General features: G+C 40.2%; 1 protein-coding gene across 3 annotated transcripts in view; it reads left to right on the forward strand.

The window, feature by feature from the left end:
- Nucleotides 1-16,750, forward strand: part of LOC122554490 (P-selectin-like) — a 27,238-nt gene extending 10,488 nt beyond the window's left edge. For 2 of the 3 annotated variants that reach the window (XM_087990765.1, XM_087990767.1), the window contains 9 exons: nt 1,184-1,291; nt 2,239-2,424; nt 3,811-3,996; nt 5,708-5,893; nt 7,462-7,647; nt 9,056-9,241; nt 10,781-10,885; nt 11,951-11,978; nt 14,713-16,750. In XM_087990765.1, the coding sequence (XP_087846891.1) occupies nt 1,184-1,291; nt 2,239-2,424; nt 3,811-3,996; nt 5,708-5,893; nt 7,462-7,647; nt 9,056-9,241; nt 10,781-10,885; nt 11,951-11,978; nt 14,713-14,719 (1,178 nt within the window). In that variant the 3' untranslated portion in view covers nt 14,720-16,750. The remainder of the gene's footprint in view (nt 1-1,183; nt 1,292-2,238; nt 2,425-3,810; nt 3,997-5,707; nt 5,894-7,461; nt 7,648-9,055; nt 9,242-10,780; nt 10,886-11,950; nt 11,979-14,712) is intronic. The other variant, XM_087990766.1, reaches the window with a different exon arrangement.
- The last annotated feature ends 6,256 nt before the right edge of the window (nt 16,751-23,006 follow it).

A 23,006-nucleotide genomic window follows, 5' to 3' on the forward strand; every position in this document is an offset into this window, starting at 1 on the left:
ACTTGGCACACAGGAAGATGGTTGTGGCTGTTGGAGGTCAGTCATCTCAGCTCCAGGACATCTCTGCAGGAGTTCCTCTGAGTAGTACTTAAGCCCAATCATCTTCAGCTGCTTTGTCAGTGACCTTCTCTCCATCATAAGGTAAGAAGCGGGGATGCTTGCCGCTGATTGCACAATGTTCAGCACCATTTGCGACTCCTCAGTCACTCACCTCCTGTCTCCCTAAGGTCTGTCCATCATCTACAAGGCACAAGTCAAGACTGTGATGGAATACTCCGCACTGCTCCAACAACACTCAAGAAGCCTGACACCATCCAGGACAAAGTAACCCACTTGATTGGCAACCACCTCTGGAAACATCCACTCCCTCCACCACTGACGCTCTGTAGTAGCAGTGTGTACTACCTACAAAATGCACTACAGAAATTCACCAAAGATCCTTAAACAGCACCTTCCAAATTTCTGAGAATTTCCTTCTCGAAGGACAGGGACCGCAGATGCATGGGAACACCACCACCTACAAGTTCCCCTCTAAGCCACAACCATCCTGGCTTGGAAATATATCGCCATTCCTTCACTGACACTGGGTCAAAATCTTGGAATTCCATCCCTAATAGCATCATGTGACAACCCACAGCAGGTGGACTGCAGCAGTTATACAAGGCAGCTTATCAGCATCTTCTCATGGGCAACTAGGAATGGGCAATAAATGCTGGCCAGCCAGTGACACCCACATCCCACTAAATGAATGGAAAATCTAAATAGGGATAAGTGGGACTGGGGCCCGAAATATTTAATATACCTCCTCCCATGAAAGTATGTATGTTGGGAGGCTGTAAACTCTAGCCCCAGGAGAAGGAAACAGAGTTTGGAATCAAGTCAATATAAAATATTCATTGGTCTTATGTGGTTAATAATCAGTGGTAGAAATTCTCACATACCATTTCACATGTAGAGGAGTCCTTGCTGTCTAATAGTACACGTCAGAGGTTGGAATGTGTATCAATAATGACTTTGCAGATATAAGTTTAGAAATTCCTAAGCAATGCAGATCCAAACTAAATGGTTTGTTCTCCACTGGTGTGAGGCTCATTGACAACTACACGTGCTAGTAAGATAAGATGAGTGCATGATGCCATGTTTGCTGTGATGTACATGGGTTTATATTGTTATCTCCTAACAGCTTCTTGCAAACCAAATTCATGCAGTGGTCATGGACAATGTGTGGAAACTATTGGAAGTTATACATGTCAATGTTATGAAGGATTCAATGGACCAAAGTGTCAATCTGGTAAGAACAATATCATTGCAGTGAATTTAAATTGAAGTCTGAAATTGCAGTGAATTATTACAAATTGCTTAACATATATATGTGAAGTCACTTTTGCCTGCTTTGTTGGATTAACAAAACCATAAACCATTTATTGCAATGTTATCATTCACACTAAGTTATTTCTTTTTGTGCTGTAATACAGCCCTAATTTATATCTGTACATTACATGGGATAATAAACTGTTGTGTGTATTGAGTACATTTTAAGTCTAACATGATTTTGCCCTTGGAAGGTGAACATAGATGTCATGCCTTAGGTCAATGTGTTATTGCCAGGGTCTTAATAGCGTCTGCAAGTTCAATGGAGAGAATGAGGGAGCATGAAGAAAGTGAAATCAAAGATGAAGAACAAAGATTGATTGAAACAGTAAAGAAAAGTAATAAGAAAGAAAGGAAAAACACAGTATAGAGAGTAAAAATAGTTATAAGGAAGAGGGAAGAAAAAGAGAACGAGACAAAGGGTAGTATGTTTGGCAGTTTTCGGAGAAATAAAATCCTGACATTTTGATGCTGAATATATCAGTCCATCAATACGACTCACACCATTCAGGAGCCTGGATATTCTTTAAAAAAGATTTGCATGTCATCAAAGATTTGGATTGCAAGTCAACTTGAAAATTTTGCGCCTAACAAGGTCTAAATCTATCGCTCCCAATGTATTCATCACATGGAAATACATACTTTGCACGTAAATTTATTACTTATCATTAGCCAAAGCACTTGCTTTTATAATGGATGTCCAAAATGATTCAAAATCTCATATTGAAGTCTATTCGTCACAATGTAAATTAAAGTTCTTATTAATGAAGATTAAAGAAATCTTTTTTCAGAGACATTGAGATATTCCTGGATAATAAGTTTTAATATAAATGCAAGAAATATTCGATCCTCAATCTTCCATTCCAGCTGTGAAATGTGAAATTCCAAAGATCCCTAGAAATGGGACCATGATATGTTCACATCCAATCGGAAATTTCAGCTATTGCTCAACTTGTGATGTTGGATGTGTGGAAGGTTTCTTGTTGAATGGGTCAGTGAATCTTCAGTGTGAGGCCTCAGGAATGTGGTCATCACCATTCCCAACCTGTGAAGGTAATGTGTGTATCAGATACAGCTTCAATAAATACTCTTGTTTTGATAATTCCATCACAACTCACTGAACATTTTTAATCAGGTCATGAGTTGGATTCTTGCTAGGTATGGATTACTTGGGAGCCCATTCAAAATTGTGGGCAGGCCATTATTCTACAATTCCTAATTCTCATTTTGAGGCTTTCTAATTTTTAGGAATGCCTTTTAGGGGTACAGACTAGTTCTTAACCATGAGCTTGCACTCCAGACACTAGACCTAGTTGACTACATTGTGGAGATAGAAATGTCACATCCATCTATCACTATAGAGTTTGTTGGTTCTATATTTTGTGGGGATGATGAATGAGCATAGAAACTCAATCGCTGCATAAGATGATGAGGAGTCATTGTGGGTGGGAGATGCTCAGCAAAGAGCCTCATCCCTGTCTCTAAGTGCCTGACAATGCTTGTATTTAAAATATATTTGCATCATAGGAAATATATACCTGGCAAAAAAATGAATCCTATGCATTTGTATTGACAATAGAAGCATCAGAATATAAACTTTATTGGAAAATAAAAGATTCCAATTCCCCTATGCAGTTGAACAGTGTACCATCCTCAATGCTCTTGACCAAGTGACTATGAGCTGCACCCATCCCAATGGAAACTTCAGCTTTAGCCTGATGTATGACTTCCACTGTGCGCAGGGTTTACACTGCAGGGCTCACAGAGGATCAAGTGTAATGTAACAGCAATGTGGATAGCGATGACCCCCCACTGTGATGACATGGACTAAAATATGATCCACTAATAGAAAGAGAATATTCAGAAACAGATTTTAGAACATGTTAGCAGGAATGTCCAAGTCTGTGTTTGAGTTGACATCAAATAGATAAATTCATTAATGCTGCATTCAGCATGAGCAGCCACACTTGTAGGGGGCATGGGTGAGAGAATTGGAATTAGTGTTTTTGTTCTGTCTCTGATAAATACTCCTATCCACTGTGACCTTCCATTTTGAAGCTGAGGGGTGAATTTACTCTCAGGGTCCATGAATGTATGATGCCTGAACAAAGATGTTCATTCATGCAGATTTCAGATACAGCTGAACTCGTAACATCAGTGGTTGAGCAAATTTTATGTATATTTTCAATATATTTATAACAGGTAATGACATTCTCACACAGATTTCTTTATTATATGTTACTAATCAAAGCATTTATTTTTCCAATGGATACCTAAAATAGTAATTGACAATCCCAATAAAGTCTGTTGACCACAATATAAATTATAATTCTCATTAATGAAGATTAAAGAAATTTTTTTAGAGACATTGAAATAATCATAGGCAATAGGTTTTAATATAAATACAAATACCGTTCAATTCTCAATCTTCTATTCCAGCTGTGAAATGTGAAACTCCAAAGATCCCTAGAACTGGGACCATGACATGTTCCCATCCAATCGGAAATTTCAGCTATCGCTCAACGTGTGAAGTTGGATGTGTGGAAGGTTTCTTGTTGAATGGGTCAGTGAATCTTCAGTGTGAGGCCTCAGGAATGTGGTCATCACCATTCCCAACCTGTGAAGGTAATGTGTGTATCAGATACAGCTTCAATAAATACTCTTGTTTTGATAATTCCACCACAACTCACTGAACATTTTTAATTAGGTCATGGTTTGGATTCTTCCTAGGTCTGGGTTACTTGGGAGCCCATTTAAAATTGTGGGCAGGCCATTATCCTACAATTCCTAATTCTCATTTCGAGGCATTCCAATTTTTAGGAATGCCTTTTAGGGGTACAGACTAGTTCTTACCATAAGCTTGCACTCCAGACACCAGACCTAGCTGACTACTTTGTGGAGATAAGAATGTCACATCCATATGTCACTATAGGGTTTGTTGCTTTTATATTGTGTGGGATAGATGAATGGACATATAAACTCCATGGCTGCATAAGGTGATGAGGGGTCATTGGGGGTGGGAGATGCTTAGCAATAAACCTCATCCATGTCTTTAAAATCCTGACAATGCTTGTATTTAGAATATATTTGCACCTTAGGAAATGTATACCTGGCAAAAAAATGAATCCTATGCATTCATATTGACAACACAAGAATTAGAATATAAACTTCATTGAAAAACAAAAGCTACCATTTCCCCTGTACAATGGAAGAGGGTACCACCTTAATGTTCCGAATCAAGTGACTATGAGCTGCACCCATCCTAATGGAAACTTCAGCTTCAACCCTATATGTGAGTTCCACTGTGCTGCAGGGCTTACACTGCGGGGCTCACAGAGGCCCAAGTGTAATGCAACAGCAATGTGGATAGTGATGACCCCCCACTGGATTCAAATTGGATCCACTAATAGAAAGAGAACATTCAAGCATATTTTAGAACATATTAACAGGAATATCCAAGTGTGTGTTTGAGTTGACATCAAATGGATAAATTCATTAATGCTGCATTCAGCTCGAGCAGCTACACTTCAAGGGGGTGTGGGTGAGAGAATTGGAATTACTGTTTTTGTCCTGTCTCTGATAAATACTCCTATCCACTGTGATCGTCCGTTATGCAGCTGTAACAGTGAATTTAATGTCAAGGTCCAGAATTTTTTTTTTACATTACATTAGATTACATTACATTACAGTGTGGAAACAGGCCCATCGGCCCAACAAGTCCACACCGACCCGCCGAAGCGCAACCCACCCATACCCCTACATTTACCCCTTACCTAACACTACGGGCAATTTAGCATGGCCAATTCACCTGACCTGCACATTTTTGGACTGTGGGAGGAAACCGGAGCACCCGGAGGAAACCCACGCAGACACGGGGAGAACGTGCAAACTCCACACAGTCAGTCGCCTGAGACGGGAATTGAACCCGGGTCTCAGGCGCTGTGAGGCAGCAGTGCTAACCACCGTGCCACCCACCAATGTATGAATGCCTGGAGACGCCTGGACAAAGATGTACATTCTGGAGATTTCAGATACAGCTGAACTTGTAACATCAGTGGTTGAACAAATTCTATGAATATTTTCAATTTATTGTAACAGATAATGATATTCTCACACAGATCTGTTTATTATATGTTACTAATCAAAACACTTATATTTCTAATGGATATCTAAAATAATAATTGAAATCCCAATAAAATCTATTGACTACAATGTAAATTATATGTCTCATTAATTAAGATTAAAGAAATCTTATTTTAGAGGCATTGAAATATTCATGAGTAATAGGTTTTAATATAAATGCAAACATTTTTCAATTCACAATCTTCCATTCCAGCTGTGAAATGTGAAATTCCAAAGATCCCAAGAAATGAGACCATGACATGTTCCCATCCAATCGGAAATTTCAGTTATCGCTCAACGTGTGAAGTTGGATGTATGGAAGGTTTCTTGTTGAATGGGTCAGTGAATCTTCAGTGTGAGGCCTCAGGAATGTGGTCATCACCATTCCCAACCTGCGAAGGTAATGTGTGTATCAGATACAGCTTCAATAAATACTCTTGTTTTGATAATTCCATCACAATTCACTGAACATTTTTAACCATATTGGTCAGGTCATTGGTTGGATTTTTGCTAAGTACAGATTACTTGGGAGCCCATTCAAAATCTTTGAGGAGAAAGTGAGGTCTGCAGATGCTGGAGATCAGAGCTGGAAATGTGTTGCTGGAAAAGCGCAGCAGGTCAGGCAGCATCCAGGGAACAGGAGAATCGACGTTTCGGGCATAAGCTAAGAAGGGCTTATGCCCGAAACGTCGATTCTCCTGTTCCCTGGATGCTGCCTGACCTGCTGCGCTTTTCCAGCAACACATTTCCAGCCCATTCAAAATGGTGGGCAGGCCATTATCCTACAATTCCTAATTCTCATTTCGAGGTGTTCCAATTTTTTGGAATGCCTTTTAGGGGTACAGACTAGTTCTTACCATGAGCTTGCACTCCAGACACCAGACCTAGCTGACTACTTTGTGGAGATAAAAATGTCAGATCCATCTGTCACTATAGAGTTTGTTGCTTCTATATTTTGTGGGGTAGATGATGGGCATAGAAACTCGATCGCTGCATAAAGTGATGAGGAGTCATTGTGGGCGGGAAACGCTTAGCAACTAGCCTCATCCCTGTCTCTAAATGCAGCATAGGAAATATATACCTGACAAATAAATTAATCTTATGCTTTGATATTAACAGCATCAATATCTTAATATAAGCTTTATTGGAAAATAAAAGATTCCACTTCCCCTGAACAGTTGAAGAGCGTACCACCCTCAATGCTTGAGCAAGTGACTATGAGCTGCACCCATCCTAATGGAAACGTCAGCTTTAGCTCTACATGTCTCTTCCACTGTGCTGCAGGGTTTACACTGCAGGGCTCACAAAGGCTCCAATGTAATGCAACAGCAATGTGGACAGCGATGATGCCTCACTGTGAAGGTGTGGACTAAAATATGGTCCAGTCATAGAAAGAAAACATTTAGAAGCGGATTTTAGAACATATTAGCAGGAATATCCAAATCTGTGTTTGAGTTGACATCATATGGATAAATTCATCAATGCTGCATTCAGCTCAAGCTGGGCACGTGTGAGAGAATTGGAATGAGTGATTTTGTCCTGACTCTGATAAATACTCCTATCCACTGTGACTGTCCATTATGCAGCTGTAACAGTGAACTTTATTCAAGGTCCATGAATGTATGATGTTAGGAGACGCCTGGGCAAAGATGTTTGTTCATGGAGACTTCGGATATAGGTGAACTTGTAATATCAGTGGTTGAGGAAAAGTTATTAATATTTTCAATTTATTTGTAATAGATAATGATATTCTCAACAGATCTGTTTATTATACATTACAAATCAATGAACTTATTTTTCTAATGGATACCTAAAATCGTAAATAAAATCACAATAAAGTCGTAATGTAAATTATAATTCTTATTAATAAAGTTTCAAGAAATCTTTTTTCAGAGCATTGAGATATTCTTGGGTAACAGGTTTTAATATAAATGCATGCATTATTCAATTTTAAATCTTCCATTCCAGCTGTGAAATGTGAAATTCCAAAGATCCCGAGAAATGGAACGATGACATGTTCCCATCCAATCGGAATTTTCAGCTATCGCTCAATGTGTGATGTTGGATGTGTGGAAGGTTTCTTGTTGAATGGGTCAGTGAATCTTCAGTGTGAGGCCTCAGGAATGTGGTCATCACCATTCCCAACCTGTGAAGGTAATGTGTGTATCAGATTCAGCTTTAATAAATACTCTTGTTTTGATAATTCCACCACAACTCACTGAACATTTTTAATCAGGTTCATGGGTTGGATTCTTGCTAGGTATGGATTACTTGGGAGCCCATTCAAAATGGTGGGCAGGCCATTATTCTACAATTCCTAATTCTCATTTTGAGGCGTTCCAATTTTTAGGAATGCCTTTTAGGGGTACAGACTAGTTCTTACCATGAGCTTGCACTCCAGACACCAGACCGAGCTGACTACTTTGTGGAGATAAAAATGTCACATCCATCTGTCATTATAAAGTTTGTTGTTTCTATATTTTGTGGGGTAGATGATGGGCATAAAAACTCAATCGCTGCATAAGGTGATGAGGAGTCATTGTGGGTGGGAGGAACTTAGCAACGAGCCTTATCCCTGTCTCTAAGTGCCTGACAATGCTTGTATTTAAAATATATTTGCATCATAGGAAATATATGCCTGACAAATAAATTAATTTTATGCTTTGATGTTGACAGCATCAATATCATAATATAAACTTTATTGGAAAATAAAAGATACCATTTCCCCTGAACAGTTGAAGAGTGTACCACCCTCAATGCTTGAGCAAGTGACTATGAGCTGCACCCATCCTAATGGAAACGTCAGCTTTAGCTCTACATGTCTCTTCCACTGTGCTGCAGGGTTTACACTGCAGGGCTCACAGAGGCTCCAATGTAATGCAACAGCAATGTGGACAGCGATGACCTCCACCCCTCTCCCCCCCGCCAAACCAACTGTGATGGCATGGATTCAAATTGGATCCACTAATAGAAAGAGAACATTTAGAAGCAAATTTTAGAACATATTAGCAGGAATATCCAAGTCTGTGTTTGAGTTGACATCAAATGGATAAATTCATCAATGTTGCATTCAGCTCGAGCAGCTACACTTGAAGGGGGCATGGGTGAGAGAATTGGAATGAGTGATTTTGTCCTGTCTCTTATAAATACTCCTATCCACTGTGACCATCCATTATGCAGATGTAACAGTGAATTTACTTCAAGGTCCATGAATGTATGATGTTAGGAGACGCCTGGGCAAAGATGTTTGTTCATGGAGACTTTGGATATAGGTGAACTTGTAATATCAGTGGTTGAGCAAATTTTATGTATATTTTCAACTTATTTGTAACAAATGATGATATTCTCACATAGATCTGTTTATTATACATTACAAGTCAATGCGCTTATTTTTCTAATGGATGTCTAAAATAGTAATTAAAATTACAATAAAGTCACAATGTCAATTATAAGTCTCATTAATGATGATTCAAGAAATCGTTTTTCGGAGCATTGAGATATTCCCAGATAACAGTTTTAATATAAATGCATGTATTATTCAATTTTCAATCTTCCATTCCAGCTGTGAAATGTGAAATTCCAAAGATCTCTAGAAATGGAACAATGACATGTTCCCATCCAATCGGAATTTTCAGCTATCGCTCAACGTGTGAAGTTGGATGTATGGAAGGTTTCTTGTTGAATGGGTCAGTGAATCTTCAGTGTGAGGCCTCAGGAATGTGGTCATTACCATTCCCAACCTGTGAAGGTAATGTGTGTGTCAGATTCAGCTTTAATAAATACTCTTGTTTTGGTAATTCTACCACAACTCACTGAACATTTTTAATCAGGTCATGGATTGGATTCTTACTAAGTATGGATTACTTGGGAGCCCATTCAAAATGGTGGGCAGGCCATTATTCTACAATTCCTAATTCTCATTTTGAGGCGTTCCAATTTTTAGGAATGCCTTTTAGGGGTACAGACTAGTTCTTACCATGAGCTTGCACTCCAGACACCAGACCTAGTTGACGACATTGTGGAAATAAAATTGTCACATCCATCTGTCACTATAGGATTTTTTTGCTTCTATATTTTGTGGGATAGGTGAATGGGCATAGAAACTCAATAGCTGCATAAGGTGATGAGGAGTCATTGTGGGTGGGACACGCTTAGTAACGAGCTTCATCCCTGTCTGTAAAATTCTGACAATGCTTGTATTTAAAATATATTTGCATCATAGAAAATATATACCTGGCAAAAAATGAATCCTATGCATTTGTATTGACAATACAAGTATCAGAATATATTGGAATTCCAATCTCTTTATTGGAAAATAAGAGATTCCAATTACCCTGTGCAGTTGAACAGTGCACCACTCTCAATGTTCCTGACCAAGTGACTATGAGTTGCACCCATCCTGATGGAAACTTCAGCTTCAGCCTGATGTGTGACTTCCATTGTGCTGCAGGGTTTACACTGCAGGGCTCACAGAGGCTCCAGCGTAATGCAACAGCAATGATCGCCCAATGTGAAGGTGTGTACTCAGAGAAGAGGATGGCATTTGAAATAACTAAAAATTTGGAATTGAGTCCAGTGATGACCATGAATCCACTGTTGATTGTCAGGAAAACCCATATGGTTTACTAATGTCCTCTAGGGAAGGAAACTGCCATCTTTACCTGGTTTGACCAAATTGATCAAAATAAACCAGCATCTACTGAAGGACTTTATAAAACTGCCCATTAAATATAGCCTGCAGTTCCCATTACAGCTCTCTAAGTAGCCATTTTGGAATCCAAACATTCATAATGAGATTCCTTGAACTGTCAACACACAGAGAGCTCAATATAATGATGACGTTGAGGTTGACTGAAATTGATAAACAGCTGTACATTTTTACAAAGGTTCAAGAGACAAACTCTCAATTAAGGAAGTCAAGCATTTATACTGTTAACAAAGAGTCAACAAATGTCTAAATTTTAAATTGATGTAAAAATCAAAGAAAAGCAACCAGAAGGCAAATTAAAACCAAATTGACAGCCAGACCTCTCTTTTGCTGCAACAGTAATTGGATATAATTAACAGTTGGACTTCTGCCTGGTAATTTCTCTCTTCTACTGACCTCAGCAGTGTTCGAACTAATTCAAGCTGCTCTATCTCCACTTCAGTCAAATTGGCTAACTGCCCACACTATGAACGAGAAGTTGAATTTCTGAATTTATCCAGCTCAGGCTCACATCATACATCACTGTCTTCTTCTTTGATTTATTCATCATGTTTACAATTTTCCTTCCCTTATTTTTAGGTACCCTGAAGGAAAATAATTCAATAAAAATTATCAGCATTGGTATTGCTTCTTCAGTCTGCTTAATTTCTGTGTTAAGTGCTGTCATACTCATTACAAGGAAAGGTAATGTTTATCTTTCCTTAAATTTCATCTTTTTACTCTTTGGTATGTTATCATCCAAAATTATGTCTTCTTTCATGTACACATTCTGTGTATCAATTTTATCCATGATCTATTAATTTAAGTGAGAAAGATGTCATGAATAAGTGATAATTAAATAGCAATGTTATAGGTTTATGGTCAGATTGTTAAAATGTTAAAAAATCACTCAACACCAGGTCATAGTCCAACAGGTTTATTTGGAAGCACTAGCTTTTGGAGTGCTGCTCCTTCATTGGGTGGTTGTGACCTGATGACAACCACTTGTTGAAGGAGAAGCGCTTCGAAATCTAGTGCTTCCAAATAAACCTGTTGGACTATAACCTGGTGTTGAGTGATTGTTAACTTTGTACACCCCAGTTCAATAACAGCGTCTCCAAATCAGGGAAAAAGTTGTAGGCATAGCAGCTGACATACGCAGGGACTTGCAGAGGGCATTATCTTCAGACTTTTGTAACTGTCACTTCCTAATCAAACAGACCTAGTTTCCAAGACCGGCATCTCCAAATCATAGTTTGCACACAGCAGGTAGATTCTGCTGGAAGGGCCCCTTAGTTCTTCGTCTCTTTATGAAGTTTTGCTTGGCAAGCTATAGTGTGTAAAACTTCTCGGGAAATCTGAAACTTTTGTGAAGAGAACAGGCAAACCTGTATCGGGGAGCAAATAAGTGTTAAATCAGGTGCACAAAATCAAATAAAAAGAAGAAAAGGAAGGTTGCATAAAGAGAGAAAGATAAAAGTGCCAGATAAAGTTTAAAATAGGACTTTTTATTTGTAAATTTCCACCACTAATTCAAAGCTGACAGAATGGGACTCCACAGATATTAAAGTTAATTTTTTATGTTCAGAGAGGAATGGAAAACCTTTATATAGTATTGGCCATCTTCTGGCAAGAGGAGATATCAGATGTGACAATGATCAGCTTGAAAGTGGTTCTTCAAATATACATTGATACAAAATTATCACATACTGTTTTGTTTATTTGAGAGCTGAGATGTACATTAATATAATTCCTGTGTTTACTTTCTAGTGATGAAGAAAGGTTTCTCACCTATAAGGTAATACCTCATAGCTATTTGTGTGAAATAAAATGCATTTCCTTTAGCTGCTGTTTTGATGTTTGAATTATTGAATTTATACATAGAATGGCGACTGTAGCCAGTAGGTTTGCAGCTTTAGCTTCTTATGTACCGACATGGCTTAGAACATAGAACATAGAACATAGAACAATACAGCACAGAACAGGCCCTTCGGCCCACGATGTTGTGCCGAACATTTGTCCGAGTTTAAGCACCCATCCATGTACCTATCCAATTGCCACTTAAAGGTCACCAAAGATTCTGACTCTACCACTCCCACAGGCAGCGCATTCCATGCCCCCACCACTCTCTGGGTAAAGAACCCACCCCTGACATCTCCCCTATACCTTCCACCCTTCACCTTAAATTTATGTCCCCTTGTAACACTCTGTTGTACCCGGGGAAAAAGTTTCTGACTGTCTACTCTATCTATTTCTGTGATCATCTTATAAACCTCTATCAAGTCACCCCTCATCCTTCGCCGTTCCAACGAGAAAAGGCCTAGCACTCTCAACCTATCCTCGTACGACCTATTCTCCATTCCAGGCAACATCCTGGTAAATCTTCTCTGCACCCTCTCCAAAGCTTCCACATCTTTCCTAAAGTGAGGCGACCAGAACTGCACACAGTACTCCAAATGTGGCCTAACCAAAGTCCTGTACAGTTGCAACATCACTTCACGACTCTTGAATTCAATCCCTATGCTAATGAACGCTAATACACCATAGGCCTTCTTACAAGCTCTATCCACCTGAGTGGCAACTTTCAAAGATAATTAGGCTTATTAGGTTATTCATTCACTTGGATCACCAGACAGTAGACCCACTATCATCTCTCACTGACACTCCAAGTCCCACAGATTATCCTCTGATCAGATTACCTTTCCTTTACTTAACTCTCACTTTCTGTTTCCTACATCTCATTTTGCCATCAATCTCTTCAACTTTGTGTTATGGTCCCTCCCTTCAGATTTTCTCCATCACTCCATCTAACTTATTACTCCCATTGTTGACCATTTCCTCCTTTCACTTTGTTTTTTTACAGGCCTGACAGCATGGCTTTCCTTCACTTTTCTCCTCCTCAGGCTTGGTATCATCTAATCATTGGTTCTCTTTTCTCCACATTTGAACCTTGGTGTTGACCTGGAGTTATTTATTGATGAAAAGAAAACATTTAAGGAGCAAATCATTTTCATCAATTGCCTTTGTTTCTGTACCCAACTCTGTCCTTGACAGACACAAGTGGTCTAAAATGGTACCAGTGTCTTCATCCCTGTGTGATTGGTTAGTGTCACCATCAATCACACAGTACAGTTGTACAATGTTACCAGTCACTATGTGGGTGCTCCTCAGCTGCCCTTGTTTGTGATCAGGAGATTGTCCCCAGTACCAGCAGGGATCTGGGAAAACCAGTCACTGCCTGGATCAGAAGACAGTTTTAGAATTCAACAAGTTCAAAAATTTATTTTCGAAACCAGAGTGAAGGGTCTTTCCAAAGGAGTTGGAGATTTCCATAGGAAACAGGAGCCTGCTCGCCATTCAATATGACTGTGGATAATCATCCAACTCCATATCCTGTTTCTACTTTCTTCCCATACCATTTAACCCTAAAAATTAAATGTAACTCATTCTTACAAGTCTTCAATGTTTTGACCTCAATTGCTTTCTGTGTAAAATAATTCCATAGGCTAACCTTTCTCTCAATGAGGAAATTTGAACTCATCTAAATGGCCTACATCTTATCCTTAACCTGTGACCCCTGATTCTGGACTCCCTGGTCATCAGAACATCCTTCTTGCAATTACTCCATCTAGTGCTGTTAGAATTGTAATAGATTTTTGTGATAGTCCCCCCTCATTTTTGCAAACTCCAGTGAATATAATCCTAATTATTCCGGTCTCCCTTCATATACCGGTCCTGCCATCCCAATCTTGGAAACTTTTGCACTCCCTCTATAGCCAGAACATCATTTGTCCAATAACGAGACCAAAACTGGATACAATACTCCAGGAATGGTCTCACCAAGCTCCTGTACATTGAAGCATTTGCTCAGGTAAATGAAAATCAATCAGATTAGTTCTGAACTAGTGGCGCTTCAGTCTAATGAGCTGGCACTGCAATCCACAACCTTCCCTTGATTATCATTGTAAGGGGACATTTAAATGAAACACCAAATGCAGTGGAATCTGTAAAAGCAAAGAAATATCAAGAACCTTCCTACGATCTGCACATTCTCCCCGTGTCTGTGTGGGTTTCCTCTGGATGCTCCAGTTTTCTCCCACAATCCAAAGGTGTGCAGATTAGGTCAATTGGCCATGCTAAATTGTCCATAGTGTTCAAAGATGTGTTGGTTAGGTGCATTAATCAGGGGTAAATGTCGAATAATAGTGTTGGGGAATGGGTCTGGGTGGGATACTCTTCAGAGGATCGGTGTGGGGCCAAATGGGTTGTTTCCACACTGTAGTGATTCTATGATTCTATCTGTTCAGAAATCTATGTAAATTAAGTGTGGTTTGATCTTTTACTTAATGAGGGTAAAACTTTCTTCAAATTGTAACTCAGCCATCAAAAGTTATGAATATAATAAAGCAACTAACTAGTTAATGCCCTTTTTAGACTGCCTCCAATGTGCACCACATTAGTCAGAATCCTGTGTTTGAACTGCTCTGATCAAATCATGAAAACAGCTTCTCACTTCTACTCCTTTATTACAGTACTTAAATAAACTGGCCAATTCCAAGATTCAACCAGAGAAGAAAGGCAATGTTCGACGGCTGAGACACATATTTTCATCACAAAAGTTGGAGGATTTTGTCACATGACTGACTAGAAGAACGCAAAATGTATTCAACTTGAGAAAAATACCACCTTTTAAAACAATGGAGTGAGATTATGATTAAATTTCTGATGATTGTGAAGAAAGACTCGAGGTTATGTCCCATGTGAGCAATCATCACTGTGCACTTTTGGAGATCCTTATAGCTGGCCCATATCTCATAAAAGTTTCTTAAAATGTGTACAATATTGGTAAAAGTAACTTCCTGAGGATGGTATTTTTGTCTTGCATTAACAAAATGCAAGTCACCTTTTTTGTTTCAGAAATGCACACTCAATTCAAGTCTGATTTTTGACACCAAGATTTTCATTTTCTAACAAAGGTAACCAGCGACAGTAAAGCAGAGCGAGAGAAACATGGATGACCAGGCAGCTGGTAGAAGGCCAACTTCTAACGTCATTGTTCAGGTGTTGAAACCTAACAATAACCTCCAACCAAGGTTCCCTTTGCATGCTGCCTCTTCCATACAGCACCATAAGTCCCAGAAATCACTTCACTCTCCTTCATAGCCTCCATGCTATCTCATTTTCTCCATATCCTCTCTAATCCCCTTTCAAGCCCCTATGCACTCCCCATTCTCATCATATAACCTCCATCGGTAACCCAGTAATCATTATGTACCAGCCCTCAGAACTCTGCCACAGCAAGCATTGTAATTAAGGGATAAAAATCCTTTAGCAATCAAATTCACATTCAAATCTGTCATTACATTACATCACAAATTATAGGCCTATAGAAAAAGTTGAATTCCTGAAATGTCTATTTAAAAAATAGGTTTTATTCAGGAACCAAGGTTATGCTATTGAAACTTTTTAAAACTGTCCATCGCCCCACTGTTCACCATTCTGTCAGAATATTCCAGATCCTTCACCAGGTTTCCCCAATGGTCATAAACTTTCCAAGGAGGTGTGTTTTTTGAGGGTCTTCCAGATAGTTCACAAAAATCGAGTAGGAAAGGAAGTTCAAGTGTTCCTGTAGTTGTCACAGTTGGGATCCCAGCTTCAGAAGACTGTATTTGACTGTGCATTCTTTTTTACCCGCTGCTTTCTCAACCTGTGAAGAGTGTGGGGTTGGGCAGGCAGGAAACAAAAATGTATTTTTTTCAAGCAAAAGAAACTGTGTTCAGCATTTCATGACCCAGTTCCACTGGAAGATGAAAATGTGACCTGAGAGTTCAGTAGTGACAGGAAGAGCTCCTTTAATGGTATAGTTACTAAGGGCAGCACACAGCTGAACCTCTCAGATTAGCAAGTTCCAGGCTTAATTCCTGTTCTTGTGCTGAGACATTTAACCTAACCTGGAGATTGGTTTGACATTCTTAAGAGAACGAACACATTTTTCATTACGTTAACAAGTTTCAGCAATAGAGAGAAAATTAAATTGCTACACCGAAGGCTTTAACTTTGGAAATAAGTCACATAGGAAACAGGGACCATCAGGTCATACAAACATTTCTGGGGGAAAAGAAAATTGAGGGAAGTTGGTGAGCACTTTGAATTGATCCTATATTACAATAGTGACTACACTTAAAAAGAAATTCCATTGGGTGTAAAGTGCTCTCAGATGTCCTGCTGTTAAGGAAGGTACTATATAAATGCCAGATCTTCTTTTGTTCTGTTTGATGTGTCAAAAAGGAACAAGCTTTTACAGTTTTTTTGTATCGTTAGCAATTTTCAAAGCATTTACAATGTACCCTTACAAACATTACCACTCATTCTTTGACATAATAGCCAGCCAAACAAATGATTCCAAAATAAACAAGGTAATATTAGCTACCACAGACCAACGGGTTTGCTACATTTTCAGTGAATGTAATTATAATCTGATTTATATTTTTGTGTGCTGTACGTTGTGATATTTTATTGGTTTAATGATCTGTTTACAATACTAGTTTAATATATGCTATCTGCTGCCAATTCAGAGATTCTTCATCTTCTTTGTGAAATGTATCCGCAGAGGTGGGTCTTCCACAATCAAGTCACACACTTTATTTACAAGGCAAGTCCTTAACACTGATCCAGCTCCCTCACAGCCAGCTCTCAGAGTGAACAGGATGTCTGAGACTCCTCAGCCAGGGCTCCCAGATTGGACCAGATTAACAGCCCCAATCAGGGAACTTATATTCTATGATGTCCACTTAGCTGACCTCATTAGCATCACCACATCCCGCCCCCCTATGAATCCAAGGATATAGGCCAGTTCTTCCTTGCTATAACTCCTCCTGGGGTGTTTTAGCATTGGGTCAGGTTCCTCCAACTCTGCCTCTGTACAGGCGACATATAATGTAAGACATTCATTCTCCTCTTCAGGTGGTAAAGGTGGCGACATCTGCCCTGTCCATCTCAGATTCCGAGGTATCTTTAATGCTTGATGGAAAGGGAGAACCCCAGGTTCCAGAAGAGTCGGAAAGGCAGTCAAGGAGTCGGGCATGTTTTGCTCCCTCACAGTTGGCAAGTTTGCATCTTTCACATGGTCACGTGCTTGTTCAGTGACTTTATAAGTCACTGTGCCTGACCTTGCTTTGGCTATGCCTCTTACCAATGCGGGGCCTTGTCCTCTTTAAGTAGACCTAGAAGGGGGTCTGTGGTCCATTACTATTACAAATTTACATCAGTAAGATATAAATGGAACTTCCTGACTCCAAATATTAATCACCAAATCTTCTTTTTCTATCTGGGCAGATTTTTGCTCTCCATTAGCCAAAGTCCTGGACATATATGCTATTGGCCATTTCTCTCCATTGGGCCACCTATGAGCTTATAGAACCTAAATGCTGTATGGGGAACCATCACATGTCAATGCCAGATCTTGCTTAGGATCACAGTGTGCCAACACCTTAGAGGATGATAGCTGTTTCTTAACTTCCCTGAAAGCTATTTCTAAGGCTGACCCATTTTTAAGAGTCGATGGAATGGTGCCAGGATGGAGGCCAGGTTATGTGTGAACATTCTGGAATAGTTCACCAGCCCAAGGAAAGACCTAGGCTCTAGTGCAGAGATGGGAGCCAGGGCACTTTTGATCACCCTCACTTTTCTTTCAATGGGTGTAACCTGGTCTTCTTAGCCCTAGTAGGTCACCCGGGGTGCCTGGAACACACATTTTTCCCTTCTAAGGCACACACCTGCTGAAGAACAATGCCCAAGTCCTCTAAGCTCTCCTCCTTGGTCTTCCCTGTTTTTAGCACATCATCAAGATAAATGGAAACCAGGAGGGACTTTGTAAAATATTCTCCATCATCCACTGAAAAATTGCACAAGTTGACGATACCCTAAATAACAGTATCATATATTGGTACAAACCCTTATTGGTAATAATTTTAGCATACTTCTAGGAATATTCACCTATCTGCAATTGCAAGTATGCCTGGCTCACGTCCAGCTTTGTGAAGAACAGCCCCTCCTGCCAACTTTGCACATATGACCTCTAGGCAATGGATTAGCTATTGTCCAGCTGCAAAAAGTGGTTTACTGTTTGTTTAAAATCCCCAAAACAGCAAATCATCCCATCAGGCTTCACAAAAGATAAGATCAGTGCTGCTTTGGACTGGTTTGATGACTCCTTCATTTTCCAGCCTTCTGATTTCTGTCTCACTTTTGCCCATAAGGCAAATGGCACTGGCCAGGCCTTGGAGAAGCTTGGAATTGCTTCTGGGTCAACATTCAAGGTGGCCTTGGCTCATTTGATAGTGCCTAGACCTTCCTTCTGGGCATTTAATTAGAATTTCACTCAGGCAGACATTTTCTAATTGAAAAACCGTTGAGCCAATAACGGGGGATCTTTCTCAACCAATTTCGCCCCATCAAGTTAGGCCTGAGTATTTTACTACAATCAGTGCTAACTGAACCAGCTGCTTCTCCTAGGAGATTGGAACCAAAGTTGTTACCTTCATCTGCAAAGGTTCCCCAGTATAGGTAGGCAGTCCAGCCGAGGTCTTACTTAAACATTAGGGCTGGAGACCAGAGCGAGTTTTGTTAAAGACTGGTTCTGTGAGCACTGAAATGGCCACGCCAGTATCAACCTCCATTAGAACTGGGTGATTATTTAACCAGACATTTATTTTGATTGGTTCTGATTTGGATGTTGCTAAGCAATTTAACTGTTCCAAACCAAACATAGGTGGACTTTCCAGGGGGTGCACTCTCCTTGAGTTCTATGAGTTCTCTTACACAATTTTGGTCTCATGGGACTTTTTTGCTGGCAAATCCACAAAACAGCAACAACTACAAATGGCTTGTTGATCTGGATCCTGAAGAAAATTTTAACAGTTAGACTGAAATTATGCATTCCTGTCAGAGAGAGGTTATAGAGATTATGATGAGGTAAAAGGGATATTCTAAACTGTGTATGAATTGGTCCTGGAAGCAGTTTTGGAACTTTAAGGGAACAGCCTGGGCAAACTCGCATTGTGTTTGAGGGAGCTGAACAAAACAATTTTAATTTTAAAACAGTGCTGTGATTCTATGTTGTTGATTCCAATATGGAAACCATTAGCTGAGGCATAACACAGATACAATGCAATTGACTCAATTGCCAGAGTCACTGTGGAACATCCTCAAGATGAGGTTCAAATACTTAGGATTGCTCAGTCAGGGCCATGCAGTACACCCCAGGCAGAGAGTGCCACATAATCCTTGCATGCTGTACTCTGTCTGACTGGAACAGGCAAAGAGAGGATGTTGCGGTAATTGTGGGGCTAGGAGAGTAGCAGCAACATTCTGAGGATGAAGGTGAGGACATTAACTGGACAGAACACCACTTTCAGGATGATAGAGTGGTGCATTGTTGGGCACACGAAGCCAGACACAACTTGTTTTCAAGACGTTAGGGTTGGTTGAAGACATCATTCAGATTTGTTGTATCTTTTGTCATGGCAAAGAAAAGCAGCTGGCAAAAGCAAATGCAACATTTTTGTTTTGCCTTTCCCGCTGGGCAATAAAAGTTACAATTAACAACTTGTTGAACACTTTGCAACATATGTTGCTCCCACATCCATGTATGAGAATATTATATGTTCTGATGGGCATTAGGAATGAGTAGCACTCGTTCAGACAGAGTTATGACATCATATAATGTTGGGGAAAGTTAGCTTCTGAGACTTCATTTATTCCTTGGTGAGCTGCTTAGTGAGTTCTCCTGTGACCAGTATCAGTTTGAGAGGTATCCTGAGGCTGGGCCTTTCGACCCTCCCTTCAGTCTTCAGCATTTCTAATTCTGCACACACTGTTAAAAAAGCTTGATGTTGAAGTCCATTTCACTTTAATATCTAAATTGACAGAGGTTGCTCTTAGACCATCTTTTCCCATCAGGACAATGTGTTATGTGGCAGAGTACGGATATAAGTAGAGCATATAAATGGAATGAACCTTTGCCCTCAGAGAAATGTTCAGTCACGAATGATCACATAGTTATACACACAAGGTTGCTGTAAGTATGGAAGATGAGTGTAGGCCAGGTCCAATCACAAGACATTACATTGCCATGAACTTTGATACTCTCCTCATAAAGGCATGTCAAGCCAAGACTACACTCATGAGTATAGAGAGGTCAAAGGATCTATAACCGATTTGCTGCTATCTAGGAGACTTCTCAGAGATGAGCACTGTCTCAGCTGTATAACTTCCATTATCCCTGATTGGGAGACCACTTTACCAGGTCCTCCAATTAAAATGTGACTCCATCAGACATGTGGAGGTTGAGAGTGCACACAGGATGCAGAGCTGGGCTGAGAAATGGCAGATGGAGTTCAACCTGGATAAATGCGAAGTGATGCATTTTGGAAGTTCGAACTTGAATGCTGAATATAGGATTAAAATCAGGATTCTTGGCAGTGTGGAGGAATAGAGGGATCTGGGTGTGCAAATACATAGATCCCTCAAAGTTGCCACCCAAGTGGATAGGGTTGTTAAGAAAGCATATGGTGTTTTGGCTTTCATTAACAGGGGGATTGAGCTTAAGAGCCTTATTGCGAGGTTTTGCTGCAACTCTATAACTCCCTGGTGAGACCACATTTGGAATATTGTGTCCAGTTCTGGTCGCTGTACTATAGGAAAGATACAGAGACTTTGGAGAGGGTGCAAAGAAGGTTTACCAGGATGCTGCCTGGACTGGAGGGCTTGCCTTATGAAGAAAGGTTGAATACGCTCAGACTTTTCTCTCTGAAGAGAAGGAGGAAGAGAGGAGACCTGATCGAGGAGTACAAAATAATGAGAGGAATAGATAGAGTCAATAGCCAGAGACCTTTCCCCAGGGCAGGATTGGCTGGTACGAGAAGTCATAGTTTGAAGATATTAGGAGGAAGGTTTAAGGAGACATCAGAGGTAGGTTCTTTATGCAGAGAGTTGTGAATGCATGGAATGTGTTGCCAGCTGAGGTGGTGGAAGCAGAATCATTGGGGACATTTAAGCGACTGCTGGACATGCACATGGATAGCAGTGAGTTGAGGGGTGCATAGGTTAAGTTACTATATTTTACATTAGGATTAAGTCTTGGCACAACATCATGGGCCTAAGGGCCTGTTCTGTGCTCTACTTTTCTATGTTCTATATACTTACAGAGGTGGAAGGTTTTTACAATGATGTGTCACCTTGTCTTGGGTCCTGCAGTGGGGTGAAGGGATCCTGCTCTGCAATAGACATTTTGGTTTGGCAGATTTGAGCAGAAAGCCGAGGGTGCACTTGTGTCTCAAAGGCCCAGGCACACTCAGATTCACCTGCCCAGATTTCTTCTCCTGGATTGCAACTTCAACAACTTTGGGGATTGCAGGGAGAGTGGAAACGGAGGGTTTAGTCATCTCTAAAGTGTCCAGAGAGGAAACATTTGGCGAGCCCTGTGTAATCTTTTCTCTGTCTAGGGGCCTGTGGCACCATTCTGTCCTCTTGAGAGGGAGAGGAACCTGGAATAAGGTCGAAGACCACCCCCTCCACCACCACCACTCCTCTCACTGTGCTGTTATGCTGAGCATCAATGGCCATAGTGATGGAGTGCAGATCCATGTGCATTGCCGGCAGCAACCTGTCTATGGAGACAGTGAGACATATGCATGCTGGAACCAGCATAATAGTGATCACATTGCTGTACCCCTGCAATCTTCAATCCAGTTTACTGAGTACCTCCAACAAACTTGCCTGTTGTAACTCTCAGTGTATTCGCTGTAGTTGATAATGGTTGACACCATGGGGTCAGCTTATTCCTGGGGCTGAGCATGGTCCTGGTCTCTGGTCGCTCCCTGAGTGCCAGCAACCTTGGACATTTAATAGCTACAGACATGTGCCAGTGATTTGCTCAATAGAATGTGCTCCCCTAATTAATCCAGAAAACCAACACATTGAGGTGAAAGTGTCTGAGATGGTGCAGAATATAAGAGAATCATTACTGATGCAAACATAGAGGGATTTATGGCTTCTACCTCAGATAGAGAAGAGGAGCTGGTGGGGTGTGGTGTTGGCCTCTTTGGATCAGAGGTTGTGTGATGTGAATAATCTCTATATCAGAGAGAAGAGGTTATTCTTTGTGCCACAGGGTAGAAGCTTAAGCATTTTAAGAATATGTAAATGGTGGTAGTAACAGGAGAGCAGGACATTACCGCACAATGAATCTTACTTGGTTGCTCAGATATGCAGTCTCGCCATCCCACATAAGTGATTCTAGCCTCTCCAAACATGCAGATCTTCTCATGTTTTTAGTTGGCAAGTTCTGAGCTTATTACTTAGAAATAACGTTTAGCTGTGAAAGCTTTTTCATATAGATTTCACTACATGTGTGAACCAGTGTTCAATCAACTAGGTTATGCAAAGTAGCAGTGTAAACTAGAGGAAGACGCATAAGGAGATACAGTACTCTGGTTAGATTGGACTTTAATAGTCTTCTAATCATTAACGTACAGCAGACATCAGTGAACAACAGTACTTTTTACCTAATGTGGGTGAAGAGGTTAAATTCTGATTTTGCAAGGGATAGATATTTTCTTCCTCCAAGTTCTGATTATTGACATATTCAATCACGAATGTGGAACATCTTCAAACATTAATGCAATTAAAAAGATGGTGGAGGGAAGGAAACAGGTGCAAAGGGGAAACATCCAAACACAGAAAGAGCAGCAATTTTAGAGGAAAACATCCTCTGTAGGGCTCAGGAAAGAACTATGCATGAACTCTTAATTAAGGAAGATTGGTC

Source organism: Chiloscyllium plagiosum, unplaced genomic scaffold (genome assembly GCF_037043375.1).
Source record: "Chiloscyllium plagiosum isolate Xiang-an unplaced genomic scaffold, Cpla_swu_hap1 HiC_scaffold_9, whole genome shotgun sequence".
NCBI classification, from domain to species: Eukaryota; Metazoa; Chordata; class Chondrichthyes; order Orectolobiformes; family Hemiscylliidae; genus Chiloscyllium; species Chiloscyllium plagiosum.